We start from the raw sequence: 18,595 nt of genomic DNA, 5'->3' as shown, positions 1-18,595 counted from the left end.
TGGTTGCTACACGCAAATATTGCGAAAGTTGATCACTAATAATACTTTATACGATTGTCTATATCAAATAAATTACAAATTACATTGATGATTCGCTTATTTGTTCTGTTTTGACAGCTATCAAAAATTCAGTAAATACAAACACAAATTGTTTTTAAGAGAAATGAAAGAAATGTATATTAAATAAATAAGCAAGTCAAATAATGTTAACATTTAGCTGGCATTCATCGAATGAATGAAAATCTCGATTATGTGTTTGTTTTTCTTTTAATTTTATTTACTCCAATATATTTCGAGAGATTCTGCTCAGCTTCAGAAATATATCATATTAGCAAAATATTTATTATATTTTATATTATTCACATACATTCAGGAATTGCATCCTGTTATTGAAGCATGTTTTTACATATAGTAAACACAAGTTGGCTGTAAATTGAAGTGCAATGTGTCACTTTATTCATAAACGAAAGCAAAAACAAAAACATTTAGTTGTAAACAGTAAGAAATCAATGGCGATGACGTCAGAGGGCAGCACACCTGCATTGATTTCACTTCAAAAAGCGCACAGCACTTCCTTTTGTCAGTCATTGCCCCTTCCCACAACTCGCCACTGCCGCTCCGCCGCCACACGATGACCAAATGAGGCACCGCTTCACAGTATTTTAACAGCTGCAACAAAAGGCGACACAACAACAACAACAAAAATAGTGGGCAGAGAAGGGAGGAGATACGTAGCCAGTAGCAAGCTTCTACTCCATAGTTATTTAGTTATTGTTCATGCGACTCCAACTAAATACATTGTATATGAAGACATATATTTATGTACATATATACAAAGTATGCACATCTATAATGATGTGTGCGTGTGTGTGTGTGGTGTGCGTGTGTGTGTGGTGTGTGTGTTTACTTGTGCCTGTTGATAAATTGATAAATGCATATCTATAGCAAAAGCGAAGTCGTAAATGGGAAAAAAAAACTTCCGTTGAGGCGACAGATAATTATGAGTACAAGTAAAATCCATTGGGGGCATGATAAAAGCAATCCGAGAGCAAGCCAACAGAGCGCCAACAGTAGCAACAGCAGCAGCAGCAGCAACAGCAGCAGCAACAGCAGCAACAGCAGCAGCAACAGCAGCAGCAGCAGCAACAACATCATTCAAGAGTTGTGTTGAATTGAGTGTAGAGATCATCTCAAGGGCAACTCCATAGACACACCACGAACTGATCCCCGCAGCACACATTAAAAACGAAACTCATTTTCAACAGTTCAATTTGCGCTCGTTTGCGTTGCCATATGTTGCAGCCGTTTCAAGTGCAACAGCATTGAAGAGGAGCCGCACATAGCCACACATAGGGAGAGAGAACAGACGCGTGCGAGGGCGACTGTTTGGGTCATGAACTTCAATTACATGCCGCAATATGGTTTTTTCCCCGCTATGTCTGCGCCCAGCAGCAGCAGGTGCTGTTGTTGTGGCTGTGACTGCAATTCGTTCCACTGCCACATAATTGCCATCAAATCAGCTAGCGAGCGCATAATTATGCGTTGCAATCTGAGTCTCAACTGTGGAAACTGTGGGCGTGGCACACACAATCGACACTTTGTGTGTGCTAGAAAAATGTCCATTATTGGTGTGCGTTGCAAGTTGCATTTACAGCCATGTCAATGTTTGCTTTAGAATGTATAACTTTTAAATGGTTTTGGCGAGCTCCATCATAGACCAGACTGCTAATACCCTATAGAAAAACATTTACTTAATTTGGATAGAAATGGAAATTATGGAAAATTTTCAAAAATACTCTTGCTTGGCTTGCTTGGCGTATGAATCCACAACCTGCCTTCATTTTCTATGTAAATAAGTTCCTCAAAATAACTCCAGCTCATTGATTAAATACACTTGCAGGGCATCAAATTTAATCTGGTTGTGTGGTTTCTTTCCATTTATTTTTACCCCACCGCCCCAGACAAAATAAACACGGATGTTTATGGCATTCAAATATAGTATTACGTATTTTAAGAGGAATCTTATTTATGCGTAAAACGTGTGCATCGAATTCGAATGGGAGTTGGGATTCTTAATTGGAATTTCGTAGCACATATCACAGGCTGTGAATTGACATTTATGGGGCCATTCAATTGCCTTATCAGCGCTTGAACTTTCGTAGGGTTTTTATTGTTTATCAATTGCGCTTGATAAACTGCATACCAATTCGTTTACACGACCACAAACACATTATTGAGACAAGTAAGTTAAGTAAAGGCAACTTTATCAGTAGTCTCTATTTCTCTCTCCCTCTACCTCTCTCTCTCTCTCTCTTTCTAACTTGCTGCCTGTTTCGCTGCCAGTTTGTTTGGTTGAGTGGTTTCTAATTGAGCTAGTGACCCGGGCGCATGTCGAAAGTGCCTGGCAAACGCGTAATTTGGTTCAATTTTCATGTCATGACAACATTAACTGCGGTCAGACCATAACCTACCCCAACAAATTGCTGGCCTGCTTTCACTACGTGCCCAACTGATAAGCACTTTTATTTGCTTATAACTCTGTGCTTACATCCATGTATATATATATATATTTACATATATATATATGTATACACATATTGTGTAGAAGTAATCGTTTCTGGTATTTGTTTATACGGCAAGTTCAATGACTGCAGCAGCAATTAAAACTGATCTTTTTGGCAACATAAAGCGTATGCCGAAAAAGCACTTGCATGCACAACTATATATATATATATATATATATATATATCGTCATCCTTTGTGGCTTCATTATGGCCGACATGTGCTCTTCATTTGCATGTCCAAGCTAAGCATTAAGTTTGGCGCTGCGGGAATTTTGAATGCGTAATTCAGGGATTAATTATAAGCAAATATGTGTTTATGCGCATCTCGAAAATAAGAGGTCTGCCACGGCTACGGGAAGTTATTCCCTACAAAGAGAACAGCAGACGTCCACTCGCCGATCTTGCCTCTCTCTCTCTCACTCTCTCTCACTCTCTCTCTATCTATCTCTATCTCTATCTCTCTCTCTCTCTCTCTCTCTATATATATATATATATATATTTGTGTGTTTGGTTTGCACGCAAGTGCGGGTGGTGGTCTCCACATTGCAAAGAAAATCTAATTCATCCAGCCGAATAAAAACGCATATACCCTTTTCTTTATTTATTATACATATCCACAGAAGCAGCCTAACTTAATAAATGCAACTGTTAACAATGTTAAAGAATATTAAGAATATAATAAATATGTTAAATATGTTTTACCAAATTTTATAATATTAAAAATAAATAAAACGCTGTTTGAGTCGTGTGCATATCGCTTACGGCATTTTTGTCGGCTGCACCGCACGAACAGACACACACACACACACAATATGCCGACAAACGCACACAGTCAAGCGACATCAAACCAAAGCACAGTTCAGAGTCCGAAGCAGAGGCAAGAAAGCAGCAGCAACTGGGTTGCTTTTCATTTCAATGCGAGCAGTTGTCGTGTGAAGTAGTGCGGTGGCGGAGACTCGGATGCAGATGTAAATGTGAATAAAATCTGAGGCACTTGTAATCGTTGTGTGATCTCTACGTGAAACAGGAGCAGTAAATCCGCTTACAACATACGATGAAATAAACGAATTTCACGATTTTTATACAAGTGCAATTAAATCGAAACTGTTGCAAAGAGCGTGTCTCGGTGACAACCCAGTGACAACATATTAAAACAAAGTCGCAGACAAGTTTCGAATTATATTTTATATTTCCCTGAATGACAAGCAGCAAAACCGAGTCGCTGGCGTTTAAATGCAATAAAAATAAATCAAGTCCGAATTGCACACTCGATGAGAACTGCGAAAAAATGCGTGCTAAATCATCAATTAAATTCAATAAATCATAAATAATAATCCCGAGCTCGTTTCTAATTGTGATTTATAAGCTTAATAAAGCTGAATGTCATTGCGAATGTGAATGTGAATGTGGATGTGTGTGTAAATACTGTTTATTGTTAATAAAATTGAATTCAATTCAAGTGAAATTACGCATGCGCAAATTTAATTTAATGTGTTTCAATTCAAATTGAGTTTTAACTGCCAAACAACCACAACAACAACAACAACAAATATGTACGGCAAGTGTTTGTTGTTCCTGTTGGCGCAGCTGCTGCTCCTGCATTTGCAGCCACGCCCCCAAGGTATTGCGGACGCCTTTAACTACTCGCCAAAGCCAAATTTTGTTATACGCGCACCGCAAAACCTCAAATTCAATTTACCCCAGGTGCGCAGCTCCTATTTTGGCTACACACTGGTCATGCGTCAAACGAGGTGAGTGTACCACGAGTGTAAATGTGAATGCGAGTGTAAATGTGAATGTGAATGTGAGTGCGAGTGCGTGTGCGAGTAAGCCGGTATTCGAACTCGCCTTTTGCAAATATTTATTGTGTGAAATATTGCCGACAAGAATGCGCTAGATAAATGTTACACTTATTTGACTTGCCACATAACAAGCAACACCTTTCAGTTTCAGAAGGGTGCAACTCTCTTTCTCTCTCTCTCTGCGCCCCAGTCTGCAATTGAGCTTCTCGCTCGGCAACAGCTTTGTCAATATATCGCAGCTGTGACAAATGCTCTGAAATTGAGCAATGAAGCTGGTTGAACTCACACTGACAACATAAGCAAAAATCAAATACAAATTCAAAGTAAACTTTTTAGCGTCAATTAGCGTGTGGAGGGGCTCTGCCCTGTGGAGGCATTTAACACCATTGACTACTTTTATTTGGCTCATAATTATGTGTTTGTTTTTGGCAATAGTTTGTCGGCAACCGCATTTTTTTTCTTCCCCACATAGAAAACTCGTTCCCAGCCGTAAATTTGTTTCTATGGCAGCTGCATAAATAAAATAACGCCAAAAACACCAACAAACCAACAAAATAATAGCTCAAAAAAAAAAACACTCGAAAAGTACAAAAAAAAAAAAAACACTTTAAGCAGCATTTTCTAAAAATAACAAACTTCAACTACAATTGCCATCAATTCCCATTGCCTCTGATCGCAGCTCTCAGATCTCGGACTCAGCTCAATTGACAAACTCTCACTTACCAGCCGCGACCCACATACGTTATGGATATATACTCGTGTACAGTACTTGTACCTAGACCCGATGGCGTCCACACTTGGATAGAATTGTGGCCCAGTCAATGACATCACACCAAAACCAAACCAAGCCAAACCAAGAGCCGCAAATCAAATTCAAATTCAAGCAAACCAAAGAAGCAAGAAAGTCGCAAAATAATACTCTGAGTAAATGCTCTTAAATGGAGATAACAACCAATAAAACCCCTAATTTTCTAAGTCGAGTTCTAATATTAGCTTCACACTCATTTATGATAATGTATTGATGATTCAGTCTTATATGCATATATCTAATATATAATTTACTTTGCCTTTTTTCTTCTTACAATGAGATAAGAATGCTGAAAAAGTAGAGCGCAATATACAAATTATCAATGCAATGCTCAATTTTTCAATTTATTCAAGTCCTTCTTGTGAAAATGATTCATTCCACAAGTGATTCGAGCAATCAATTTGCTATGACTGTAATACTCTTTGCTGATATTAAATGCTTGTTTAATCATTCTAATGGAATAAGAGACAGAATATTTAATTGTAATTATACTATACTATATAAATATGTATTTAGTTCAGGTTGTTGCATACTCTGTCATTCACTTAATAAGCGAATGTATAGTTAGGGTATAAGAAAGAGTTGCCAAATTTAGGCCACAGATTCAGATGACAAAGCATCAAATTTGATTCGTTTTTATTTCGCGCGCGGCTGGTAATAATTTTTCTTTTTTATTATTTTGTACATACCCCGCACTCATTGTTTGTTTATATGCATGTCTTTTTTGGCAATTGACAATCTTGTTTTTGTGTACGTGCTCATAACGAGCTTAGCATTTGAGTGCCGGACTGATTCCGAGAGTTTCTATTTAGATAGACGCTCGTCCAGATAATTGCTGTACTTCCTCTGTCCGCATGCCGCCCTTATTTATGAGTCGCACTTTAAAATCTAACGCAATGGCAACAAATTTATTTTATTATCATTAGCCAACTGCTGCCTGCAATTAGACTTCGAGTGAGTCTAATTATTTACGGAAATTACGCGTAAAACCACGTCAACCTGTAATTTATTTCACATCAATTGAAGTTTTTTAAAACAAAGCAAAAAGTTGGTTGAAATGAATCATACCGAGAGTGGTCAACAACGAGATACTCTGTACTATATAACTTCAACTAAATTCTAATAAATAGCTTAAAGTAGAAATATTCATCTACGGAAATACATTTTAATCAGACAGATTTTTTTTGATTCGATATTATATTAGGCTTTTGCATTCATTGTACAGAAAATGAATAAAATGAATTCACATCCTGATAATTATAATGTGTTTGTTTCAATTGATTATAATTAACTAATACAATTTAAATTCAGTGATGCAGAATCTCTATTTAGTATGGAAGTAGAAAAGTATTAAAGTAAAAATTACAAAGCTATTAAAATATTAATATTCAATCCAAATGACGGCTCAGTGATCTCTTTCATTAACATTACTCAACCCAAACTTATCACAAGGTTGACGTTTAAGTTTGTTTAGTGATGAGAAATTTCAATTTCGTTAACTGCATTGATTCATCATCGGAATTTGCAAGGCACAAGGGAAATGACCCCAGTGTCAAATCTGATGGCTACGATTTTCGTTTGCATACTTGTAAGAGATTATGATTCATGTCGCTTAAGCGAATATCAAATGTAGAAAGTGAGCAGCAAATTGCGCAACACACGAATTACTCGCAACGCTTGGCGACAATTGCCACTGTCGTCTCCCTGCAACGGCGACAGAGGCAGCAACATGCCAGCAGCTGCATATTGTAATGCAGAAAGCGCTGTCTGCGCAGTTGGCGCCATATCACTGCAGCACGGCGCCCCCGCGACGCCATCGCTTTCGTCTCGACCCGTCCGTCGCGTTAACACCACACAAATATTTTTAGCCGCCTTCCTCTTGGTCGTTAAACCCAATTCCAAACCGAACAACAAATGCTGCTGCTCTGGCTGCAGCGGCTGCTTTCATTCCTAAATAATACTTTTGACCGCAAGTTGCTGATGTAATTGTTGATACTGTTTTTTTGTTGCTGTTCTTGTCGTTGTTGTTGTTGTTCTTCTTGATGATGATGGAGATGGCAGCAATCACAGCGCGAAAGAAAGAAGATTTGTGTGGTCCTCGTCGTGGCTTATTCTTATTGTCCGCTTGCATATGCTCGAGAACAATCTTAACTTATATCTCCCTACCAACCCCCCAAATCCCACACATAAGCAAGACAAAGAGCCAGACAAATACATAACTGTATTACTATATGTATTTATATATCTGAATATCGGGGCATGAATATGCACTCACCGGCGACCTTTCTCACTGAATTTACATTTCATTAAATAGTAGGTACAAATGTATACAAATATATATATTTATATATATATACTACACTCCGAATCTTTAATATAGAAACAGTTCTAAATTACCCCCATTATTATTAATTATAATTGTGGGAGTGTCATTCAATATTATTGTGGGCGTTTCATTCAAAACTATTGGCCACTTTTGAACCTACAACTCTTCCATTAACACTAACTTTTTGAGATTTGTGTAGAAAAAGTTAAGGAGTAAAAAAATCAGATAAGTTGACCATAAAACAGAAGAGTATTTAACAAGTTCGAAAATTATTCGAAATTTCTTAAGCAAATCATTTGTGATTTAAATACAATTTAATATACATATATAATTTAAATAATTGTAGTATAACTCTCACATCAAAATATGCATTGAATACTACAGGTATAATTATGTTTTATACGTATATACATGTCCTATGGGTTCTTATTACAAATATATAAATATATGATTAAAAATATAAATATATAAATAATAATGTCTTACTTAAACCACAGTTTTCCAGTTTTAGTTTATGTTGTAAAATCAAGCGTGTCAATATACATGTGATTCTATACAGATGCCGCGGGGTGTATGTAAGTGGATGCCTCCGAGTCTGTATGTTTGTATGCATAACTGGGTGACACATTACATGCCCTTTGGCTGAGTGACTCATTCGTTTGTGCTGCTGCTTCTTCTTCTTTTTCTTCTTCTTTTTTTTTGGGGAAATACTCAACGTTTTTGAGACGGCAGTCAGTTACCAAAGAGCTCTCACACATACACACATACATACATTTGTTGCTGGTCGGTTTCTCGTGCTGTTGTTTTCTTTTTGCTCTTTGTTGTTTCCATGTTTGGCGCTAAAGTAACAACAAATATTTGTTGATTGTTTTGCATAAACGAGTAAATGCCGCAAATAACAGGTAGTTGGCTGACATGTGCTTGTTACCTGACAATTTATTTACACACACAAGCATATTTTTATGAAGCGTAATAACTGGCTTAAAATTGGCAAAAATGAATGAAAATATTGCCTGGCCTCCACTGACATGGCTTGGATGGATGCAAGCCGTGATTCATCGCGATGCTGACTAATAAGCATAATATTCCTGTTATTCCTATTATGCAGGCAGCGAGAGGCAGATGCGTCTCAGATACTTTTATGTGCTATCTGCGATGCTCTATTTGTGTGTTGCTATTATTGTCTTGCTATCAGTGACTATAAATAAAGTTCAAGCCGTTCGTTCAATAAACACTTAAAGCGAAGCAAATAAACTAAACTTAAATAGATTACAATATTTTCCGGTTTGTAATCGCCGAAACGAAACCAAAATTTTATTTACTTTCTGTTTTATGAAACGCGTCCATTTTGGTTGCCACAGATCTCTTCTTCTTCTTAATCCTAGTGATCGTCCAATCGGTTCTTATGTATACTTCACGAGTCACTAGTGGCCACTAGTCACCACATACATGCTATTCGTAAAAGTGGATTAACCGGTTGGACCCAAGTCTAAACATATTTAGTTTATTTTTAATATTATGTGTTATCTACAGATTTTCGTAGTTGCATCAACACAAATACAAATACATTATTGATTTACTCGATGCTTCCAATGGAAAATTACATATTCAGCTTAAAGGCCAAACAAGTTGAGTTTAGCCAAATATGGTAATAAGATAATCACTATAAACAGTGCTTTATATCACACACTTTTCACTCCCACTTCTATTGCGAACAACGGTAAAATGAGTAAGCTTACGCTTTGAGTGCAAGAGCGAGCGAGCGAGCGAACGAGCTAGCGAGTCACTGAGAGCGAGTGGCTCTGGAGAGCAACGCAGCGCAGTCTTAAAAGCTACTTGTCGCTTCTCCCTGCTGCTGCAATCCACACACAGAGACAGAGAGTGCGAGTAGCTTTTTAGTTACTTACGGGCATTCGATCGAGGCGGTTGTGGCTCGCACACATACAAACATATTTCGTCGCTCGTCGCATTGTGCGTGTCGCTGTCGCTTGCGGCATCAGTGATAATACTATCAAAATTTATCAACACATAAACCGTTTACAACAAATAACAAATCGAACCTGTAAATATGGCAGGGCAAGGACAAAGTGTGCCTCAATTGTGGCTACTGTTAGCCGCGTGCCTCGCTGGCAGCGTCTGCGCCTACAATTTGTCACCCCGACCCAATCGAGAGATCAAAGATCCGCAATTTGCCACCGAGATGCCGAAAGTGCGTGCGTCATATTTCGGTTATACCATCAGCCTGAGACCGCACGGGTAAGTGCCGTTCCACGATCCAAGACATTTCGGACTTTAACTCAACACTAAAGCTTGGTGCGCGTCTTCTCGCTCGCTCTCCCGCTCGCCAGCTCACTGCTAGAGCAAAACAGGTTGGGAGTTATTGATGATTCATTCGAAATCGAAGTAGGAGTATCAATGGCATTGGCAGTGGCAGTGGGAGTGGGATAGGGAGAGGGAGAGGGATAGAGAAACGAGGAGCCGCGCAATAATAATAATAATAAAATAAAAAAAGTGAATGAAATGAACAGTAAAAATAAAACGAAGCACACGCTTAATAAGTTGCACAAATGATGAAGTCATTTACTTGCTATCAATTGGCAAGGCATGCGGCGGAAAGCAGCTGCTGTTCGGCTGCTAGACGAATGACGAAAGTTATTTAAATATTTGCCTCATTGCACGTTTGCCTGTTCGCCTGTTTGCCCATTTAACTTTGCTGCATAATGTACATCCAGAAAATACATCATTCAATGAGACATACTTAGTTATTGTTCTTCGTATTTCTCGCTAACAGTTAGTCAATGCCACTTTTTTAATTTTTTGTTATTTATCAGCTTTGCTTTTTAGTCGATTTCTTTGATAAGATAACCTGCCTCTGTGTGTGTGTTTGTTTGATAAACGGAAAAATGGCAAAAAGTAGAGATGGCAACATTGGCAAAGACGTGACACGTTGCGTCCTACTCTAACTGTATCTACTTGGAATTGGTCTATTGAAATCATTAGGCCGAGCAGAGCACCCTGTTTCTGTACACGTTCACCACAATAGCAGCTACAAAGTGCATTGCTAACACTTATAAAAAAAAATGATAAAAAAAAGTTCAAATGTGTATCGCAGAACGGTTAGTATTGGAATGTGTGTCGAGCCCTCCCCACTTGCCCCACTCACCATCGTCTACGTTTAAATTGCAAGCGAAACGACAAGAGTTGCTTTGCTGTTTATCAAGTATACGCCAAGCATTCACACAGATAAGTTCTTTATCTTATTGGTCACTGTTTCTAAATAAGAGCGAACAGCGCACAGCTACGAAAACAAAATTCCAAATCGTATTTAACTGGAAATGCAACTAATAAAACCTGCTGAATCAATTGGCTGACAATGAGCAAATTCATTTTTTATTTTGACTCAACTGGAAGCATGTCGAGTGCACACTCGAACTTGACTAGTTTTCCCTAATATCTGAATAAAAAAAGATTACACACCCTTTTCGACTGGCATCAAACTGCCATCATCCAAATTTTGGTGTGAAGATCGAAATGAAATATGTTTTTGTGCATTTTGAACTAGTCCTATTTAGTTTTTGTCTAACAACTAGCTGCGAACTGAATACTCCACACTTGAGGAATCAGAGAGGGTGACTTGTATTTCGACCGATTCCTACTACGACAGCTATATTATATAATGGTCGAATCATATCAGTTCCGACCTACAGCAAACAGGCAGTATAGCTTTAAAACTGAGGGGGTTGCGTAATTAAATAAATTTCGATCAAATTGATATTTAAAATACATATTTTGAGTGTCGCTATAATTTTCAATTGCAGCATTATTGTTGGGGCACCGCGGGCGCAATCGACGCTCGAGGCTCAACGGAAGATCAACGAGACGGGGGCGATTTACAAGTGTTTGCTGCCGAATGGCAACTGCAGTCCATATATCTTCGAGGGACGTGGCAATATACACATTGAGAGGAGCGAGTACACATGGGACTCGGAACGCCGAGACTTTCAATGGATGGGCGGCTCCATGGACGGTGGTACACGGGACACCGACAAGCTGCTTGTGTGTGCGCCCCGCTTTATAACGCCCTCGGCGAAAGATTACCATATGCATGGCATTTGCTATTGGGTTTCCGATACGATTGCGGATCAGCCACAGAATATTACAAAGATCTCCCCGCTGCGACTCAAGGCGGACCAGGTGAAGGAGCTAAACAATTTCAGATATTACAACTATATTCTGGGGGAGCAGGGTCTGAGTGCCCATGTCTCCGATGACAATGAGCAGTTCCTCATTGGAGCACCGGGCATCTTTGCATGGCGTGGCTCCGTCATTCGCTATAGCAGGGAAATTCTCGTCGAAGATCCTTCGGCAAGTCGTCGCGACACGAGCAGCCACCTGCGTCGCCGCAAGTCACCCGACGGCGCGGATTCCATAGACTACGAGCCCGAATACACCTATAAGACGGACATACCACGTCCGGATCTGTGGGGCCAGCCAGACGACTCCTACTTCGGCTATGCCGTCAGTTCCGGCCACTTCGATAGCACCAATCTGAAACAGCTTCTGTACGTGGCGACCGCACCACAGGCGAACGAGCAATCCGGCGAGGGTTACATCTTCGACGTGCGCGGCGAGTCAATCGAAAAGTTTCACGTCTTTCGCGGCGAACAGTTTGGCGAATACTTTGGCTATGCGGTGCTCGCCGATGATCTCAATGGGGACAACCTGACGGACGTGATCATATCAGCGCCACAGCACTCGTTCGAGGATTCGCACGATAACGGCGCCATTTACGTGTTCCTCAACAAGGGACGGGTGAGTAATGCTTTTCAATATTGTCTGTCTTCTTCTGCCCCTGCCTTGTCTGGTGTTTGACTTATGACTAATGCGTTGTCATCATTTGCAGTTCAACTTCGAGCTGAAGGTGCTGCGCTGCCCGCTGCCCATTACGGCCAATGCACGTTTTGGCACCACGATGACAAGACTGGGCGACATTAATCACGATGGCTATAACGGTAAGTTGTCTCAGACAGTGACCCCATTTCAAATGATTCCCCATCATAGCCTCCTCCTCCCTCTCTCTCTCTCTCTCTTTGTTCAGTTTCCCTTTTTATTCAAATTCTTCGCTTCAGTGTTGCATCTGATTGTTTTTCAACACGACTTTTGTGTTTATGTTTGTTGCACTTGGTGACTTCCTTCTCCATATACATGTACATACAATGTAGATGAATATATAAAAATACACCTACAGCGTACAGCATATGCAGAGGAACAGTTGCTAGACATTTGAATCTAACACTTTTGAGATCAATTTTATATTAAAGCATAAAATACAAATTCCTTTTTATCAGAACAATCTGTGGGCTATCACTAAGTAACTATTAAACATTTATGTGTTGGGTTACTTTATAGCACTAATTCCCCACTCTGTTGGGCTTTAATCTTTCAGATATTGCTGTTGGTGCACCGTTTGCTGGTAATGGCACGGTGTTTATATACTTGGGCGGTGAGAAGGGATTGCGGGATCAGCCCAGCCAGCGCTTGGACTCGCCCCAGCAGCAGCCATCGAAGTATGGCCAGCATATGTTTGGGCATGGACTGTCGCGTGGCTCCGACATCGATGCGAATGGCTTCAATGACTTTGCTGTGGGTGCGCCCAATGCAGAGGCTCTGTTCCTGTATCGCGCCTATCCGGTGGTTAAGCTGCGGGCTATCGTCAGCTCACAGAATCGCGAGATTAAGCCCGAGCAGAACCGGGTGCAGATCACCGCCTGCTATGGCCTGACCACAACGGCCACGGCAAGCTCGGCCCAGCAGCAGGAGATGGCCATGCGGATTGTGATCGATGCGCAGCTAAGGCGAGCCAAGTTCACCCAGACGCAGAGCCACGAGATGAGCTTTAATGCAACGGCGGGCACAACGCAGCAGTGTCGCGTCTTTGATTGTGAGGTGCGCTACAGTGAGAAGGACATATTCCAGCCCATCGAGTTGGAGATGCACTACGAGCTGACCAAGAAGGTTCCCGACTCCGAGGGTAAGTTAAAGAGATCACCCTTAATATTCACTATGCTAACTGTTTAACTGATGCCCCGCAGAGTTCTGTGAGACTTGCGTTGCTGTCGATCCCGACGATGCCAAGGTGTACACCGAGAAGATCATCTTCAGCACGGGCTGTAAGACAGATATATGCGTTGCCGATCTGCAGCTGAGCGCCAAGGATGTGAGGTAAGGCAGCAGCTCTCATATGCTGTATAGATTGCATCATTAAATGATTTGCTCTTTAACTCTAGCTCCAGCTACATACTGGGCAGCGACAAGACTCTGCGCATCAATTACGAGGTGACGAACCGCGGCGAGACCGCCTATTTGCCACAGCTGAATGTGACCAGCTCCAGTCGTTTGAACTTTGCCCAAATTCCGGGCAACTGCAAGGTCAGCCATGCTGTCATGGTCTGTGACCTGAATCGTGGACGACCCCTGGGCTATGGTGATAAAGACAGCATCACCATCAGTTTCGATATGAGCGGCCTCACTGGCAGCTCGTTGACCATCAGTGCTGAGGTCTTCAGCACCGGCTCCGAGAAGAATCACACCGATAATAAGCTAAACAGCTTAATTGCCCTCAAGGAGCACACAGAAATAGATGCCTCCGGGTAAGACTTTAATGATTCACCTAAAAAAAACTGATTGTCTTTTTGTTTGCTGATTTGATGGTTTAATGGTTGAAAATCTTTAAGCTCATTTCTTTTGTAACCCGTTTAAAAATGCATAAACATATACTAATATCTATCCTTACTTGATTCGTGTTTCAGTGGCCAGACGAATGCACAAATCGACTTGGAACACTACAAGGACTCAGCGCTCGTGGTCAACAACTATGAGATCAAGAGCAATGGACCCAGCACTGTGGGAGAACTGGAAATTGTGTTTCACATACCCGTCGCCTACAGGACTGCCGACTCCTCGGCGACCATACCGATCATCAATGTTGGCAGTCTGAGTATGCAGGCCACGTACGACGCACAGCTGGTGAACGTTGAACTGCTCGACGAGAACAGCACGCAAATCATTATGAATCCCATTGAGCACTCGGAGCGTATGGTTGTCAGTCAGAATGGAGTGCAGCAGACTTGGCTGGACTCGGATTCGGTTAACACGGCATCGATTGCACGCAAGAGACGCGATCTCAAAGGACTGACCGCCAATCGGGAGCAATATGCCCGCATATCGAACATTAGGGCACACGATCTGCTTAGCGAGGAGTTCAAGGGCAAACTGCCCATTAATCGCACCATTGTGTTTAACTGTCGCGACCCAAAGATGACCATCTGCCTGCGTGCTATAATGCGTGTCTATACCTTTAAGCCGGAGAAACCAGTCAATCTGAATATGAAATTTAACGTAGATCTGAACGAGGTCAACGCCATTCTCATCGACCCATGGGAGTTCTTTGCCATACTCATCGACATGAATGTGCGCAAGGTGGGGGATCGTCTGGGTACCTCGCTGTCCATCCGGCGCAAAATTGAGCCGAATGTTATTTCAAAACATCTGGTGTCATCAACGCCTATCTGGATTATCATTGTGGCCGTTCTGGGTGGCCTATTGCTGTTGGCAGCCCTGACCTATCTGATGTATAGGGTGAGTTCTTTGAAATACTACACGCAATTGATTGATATTCAATAAAACTTCGATTATTTCAGTTGGGCTTCTTTAAGCGGCAAACAAAGGACGAACTGGACAAATTGGTGCAACAGGGCACCGTGGAGCCCGAGGCTGAGAACCTTAACAGTGGCAATAACTAAGCTCAATATTGTGATCCTCATTGCTAAGCTCTATTTTATACATCACATTTTTTTATTTTAATGAGAAGCGATACTAACTGATTGAACAGTTGGCTAATACCAAATACGAAACCAATATACCTATAACAACAAATTGATCAACAGTTCGACAGATCTTAAATGTGTTCTTAAAAAAAAAAATTAAAAAAATAAAACAAAACAAAACTAGATATATAAGTATATATTAGCCCAAAAAAACGGGAACGTAGAGCAAGCTGTAAGCCGCGAAGCATCGAATGTTGTGGATTTGTTGTATTTTGGATAGAGCCTTATAGTTTGCAATTTAAGATAAATCTATGTAATTTATGTGGAGCTTATCTTTTGGCTCGAAGTCAAGCCATATTGCCATTATTTGTAAATATTTATAAAATATAAGATCTTTGCTAGTTTTAAAGCTGCAATGTCAACATAAAAGACTTGAATTTTTGTATACAATGTAAAGAAATAAAAAAAAAAACACTAAACAAAACAAGAAGAGGAAATGTAATAAAAACCCGACTATATAAAATTGTAAACAAAACTGCATACTAGCATAATATATGTTCGAGATGAAAGTATTAAATAATTGTTTGATCTAAGTTAAACAAACTGGCAGTTTTCAGCTTACTTGTTTTTATAATGTAATTAAATTTATTTCTTAAAATCAATAAGTACATTGTTTTCTTTATTTTTAAACTCTAATAAAATGCAAGAATTTCTTTTAAAAGTTGCAAACATTTTTCTTACCAACAAATCATGAAAATCGCATTTAACACGAAGCAAAACGTTAACAAGTTGGTTTTTTTTCTTTGAGTTGAAAACATATCTATAAATATATATTATATACAAATTGATTTGCATTGTACCCAATATAATAGGCAGCTACTTAGACTATGAATTTAGCTAAACTCACGAAAACTCACGCACACATACACATAAATAAGTAAAATGGACTAACTAACTAACTATATATAGATGATTATACAAACACACACAGACACATACACACACACACACACACACACACACACACACACACACACACACACACATGCACATTTAGCTGATATTTTCAGTAGTTGCAGGACTAATATATTTTCACACAGAAGTACATATTTAAATTGGGGCGTAAGTACAACGTGTTGCATTAAGTATTACAGATACACACAGATATATATATATATAGAGTTGTGGCAAGGTTTCTTGTTTTTGCTTTTTGTATATATAGATATATATATATATGTTAGGGATATGTGAAATTGAAAATTTCGTTTCATATGTTTTGTGTAACGAGTGAGTTTAACATGGCAATAATTTTCCTTTTTCTTAGTTTTTGGTTGTGCTTAACATTAAGTTGTAGCTTTGCTGGTGGTAAAAACAGATATTCTTTGTATGTGTCGTAAGTGAAATGCATGCATTTTGATTTGCTTTGTTATGCTTCAACTATTTTGTATATTAAATAACAATAAGAATCGACGACTTTGTAAATAAATACATCTTATAAAAATACAGAGAATCTGTGTACTATGTATTGTCAAAAATCATTGAATTGCGTTGCATTCCACCGGGCCGATCTTCAAAACTATTTGCTTTAACATTGATATGGACTCACTTACTAAAACTTATCATGCAGTTTCAACATGAATCACGTATGTATTGTTTGTTGTAACGCCTAGTATTATTAGCGATATGCTGTTGACTAGTAACGCTATTGAGCACAAGGTGGATTCACATACATATACAAATACAAATTCAAATACCTACTACTGCTTACTCTAGGCAACATCAACAGGGACTCACATATCCATATGGATATATATATATATTTATATATAGAGGTTTATACTATTTAACACATTGTTTCGTTATATGGCGGATCCTTTTCAGATTCGGTGCTGCTCTTGATATTGGAGGACAGCTTGGCAATCTCATCCTGGACCAGATGCGTGCTAATCTGTGGTATCGCTAGCGCCACATTGCTGCTCTTCGCGGATGAGGTTGTGGCTGGGGTGGCTTCGCCATCACGGGACTCTTCCGTGCTGGAACTGCTCTCCTTGAGCACATTCATACCCAGTTTGCTGCTGTACGGCAGCCTCAGCGTCGAAATCAGTTTGGCGCCAACCTGTGCAGGCAACGGCGATGCCGACGCCGAGGTACTACCACCAGACACTGACTCTGTGGCAGTCACCGTCTCGGCGCTCGACTGCACCGACACCGGCTTGCCCTGATCCATGCTAAACTGTTTCTTGAGCTGCATGGGTCGCGTTGGCAGTGCTGGCGCTGCCTGCGTCATTACTGCCCCTGCACTCAGGTCCAGCGAGCTGGAGCTTTCGTCGCGCAGGCGTCTGCTATCGGCAGCACCAACGGACGCAGTGCGCTTGGGCTGGTAACGCGCTGTCGCAACCCCGCCAGCAGTGCCAAGGCTAAGTCCTGTTGTCGAGTGCGTGTCGCCGGCATCCAGCGACGGTTCGGCCGTCAGCGAGGGCGTGTCTACATTGAAGGAGCCGGTTAGCGAGGTGTTCGTCTCGTTGGAACTCTGCTTGATGAACCGATAAGGATGCGCCGAGTAGTCCGTATCCGTGCTGGAGTTCTTCTGTAGGCTCTCGCTGGACTTCTTGAATAGACGACCGCTGCTTTCATAGGGCGGATTCAGAAAATCACTGGTGGCACGAGTCGGCACCAGCGGCGACTGAATCGACTGCTGCTCCATGGATGAGTTGCGCTGCCACGGACGCTCATGCTTCAGCTGAAAGCCACTGGCCACAACATGATGACCGCTGCCCGCCCCACTAGTATCACTACTGTCGCCGGCAGTGGCAGCACCAATAAGTTCACCCTCTGCTGGGGGCTTCGATGGTGATAGCTCAACGGCCGTCTCCCGACGCAGTGGATAGCGATGGCTATAGTCGACGGAGACGCTTATCTGCGATTGTTAAGAAAAAAGTTCAAGCAAATAATTAAACGCATATAGTTCAAAAGTATTTGCACTTACCTCATAGGGCTGCACGCTGGCATCGATGGAGCCACGTGCCTCGAATAGACCCTCCAGAATTCTATAGTCATTCTCCTCGCACTCTTTCAGGTGCTTCTTCTCCAACAGGGCAGCGGCCTCGGCGCGCGACATTTCCGTCTTGGGACGATCCAGGGATGCTGTGAAAAGTTCGGCGGGGAAGGTCTCGATTAGTTAGGCTGGGAAGTCAGCAAAGGACCTAAGGCAGGCGCAGGCGTTTTGGTTTTATTCAATTTTTGGCGGCACAAGCACAAGGCAATGAATA

General features: G+C 40.9%; 2 protein-coding genes across 8 annotated transcripts in view; one reads left to right on the top strand and one right to left on the bottom strand.

Annotated features, from left to right (window-relative positions):
* Positions 1-9,402: 9,402 nt before the first annotated feature.
* LOC6559853 (integrin alpha-PS3) lies at positions 9,403-15,983 on the top strand. The gene is made up of 8 exons (XM_001986584.2): positions 9,403-9,756; positions 11,319-12,312; positions 12,404-12,512; positions 12,947-13,531; positions 13,593-13,722; positions 13,788-14,150; positions 14,310-15,138; positions 15,201-15,983. The coding sequence occupies exons 1-8, from the start codon at positions 9,569-9,571 to the stop codon at positions 15,300-15,302; spliced, it is 3,300 nt and encodes a 1,099-aa protein (XP_001986620.1). The 5' UTR covers positions 9,403-9,568; the 3' UTR covers positions 15,303-15,983.
* A 567-nt stretch (positions 15,984-16,550) lies between these two features.
* The window catches only part of LOC6560747 (transient receptor potential cation channel trpm), a 56,731-nt gene continuing 54,686 nt past the window's right edge, over positions 16,551-18,595 (bottom strand). For 6 of the 7 annotated variants that reach the window (XM_032734669.1, XM_032734668.1, XM_032734670.1 and 3 more), the window contains 2 exons: positions 18,313-18,470; positions 16,552-18,243 (listed from right to left, as the gene is read on the bottom strand). In XM_032734669.1, the coding sequence (XP_032590560.1) occupies positions 17,170-18,243; positions 18,313-18,470 (1,232 nt within the window). In that variant the 3' untranslated portion in view covers positions 16,552-17,169. Of the gene's footprint in view, positions 18,244-18,312; positions 18,471-18,595 lie in introns of all 7 variants that reach the window. The other variant, XM_043216001.1, reaches the window with a different exon arrangement.

Source organism: Drosophila grimshawi, unplaced genomic scaffold (genome assembly GCF_018153295.1).
Source record: "Drosophila grimshawi isolate 15287-2541.00 unplaced genomic scaffold, ASM1815329v1 contig_1367, whole genome shotgun sequence".
NCBI classification, from domain to species: Eukaryota; Metazoa; Arthropoda; class Insecta; order Diptera; family Drosophilidae; genus Drosophila; species Drosophila grimshawi.
This window is presented reverse-complemented; position numbering and strand designations above follow the sequence as displayed.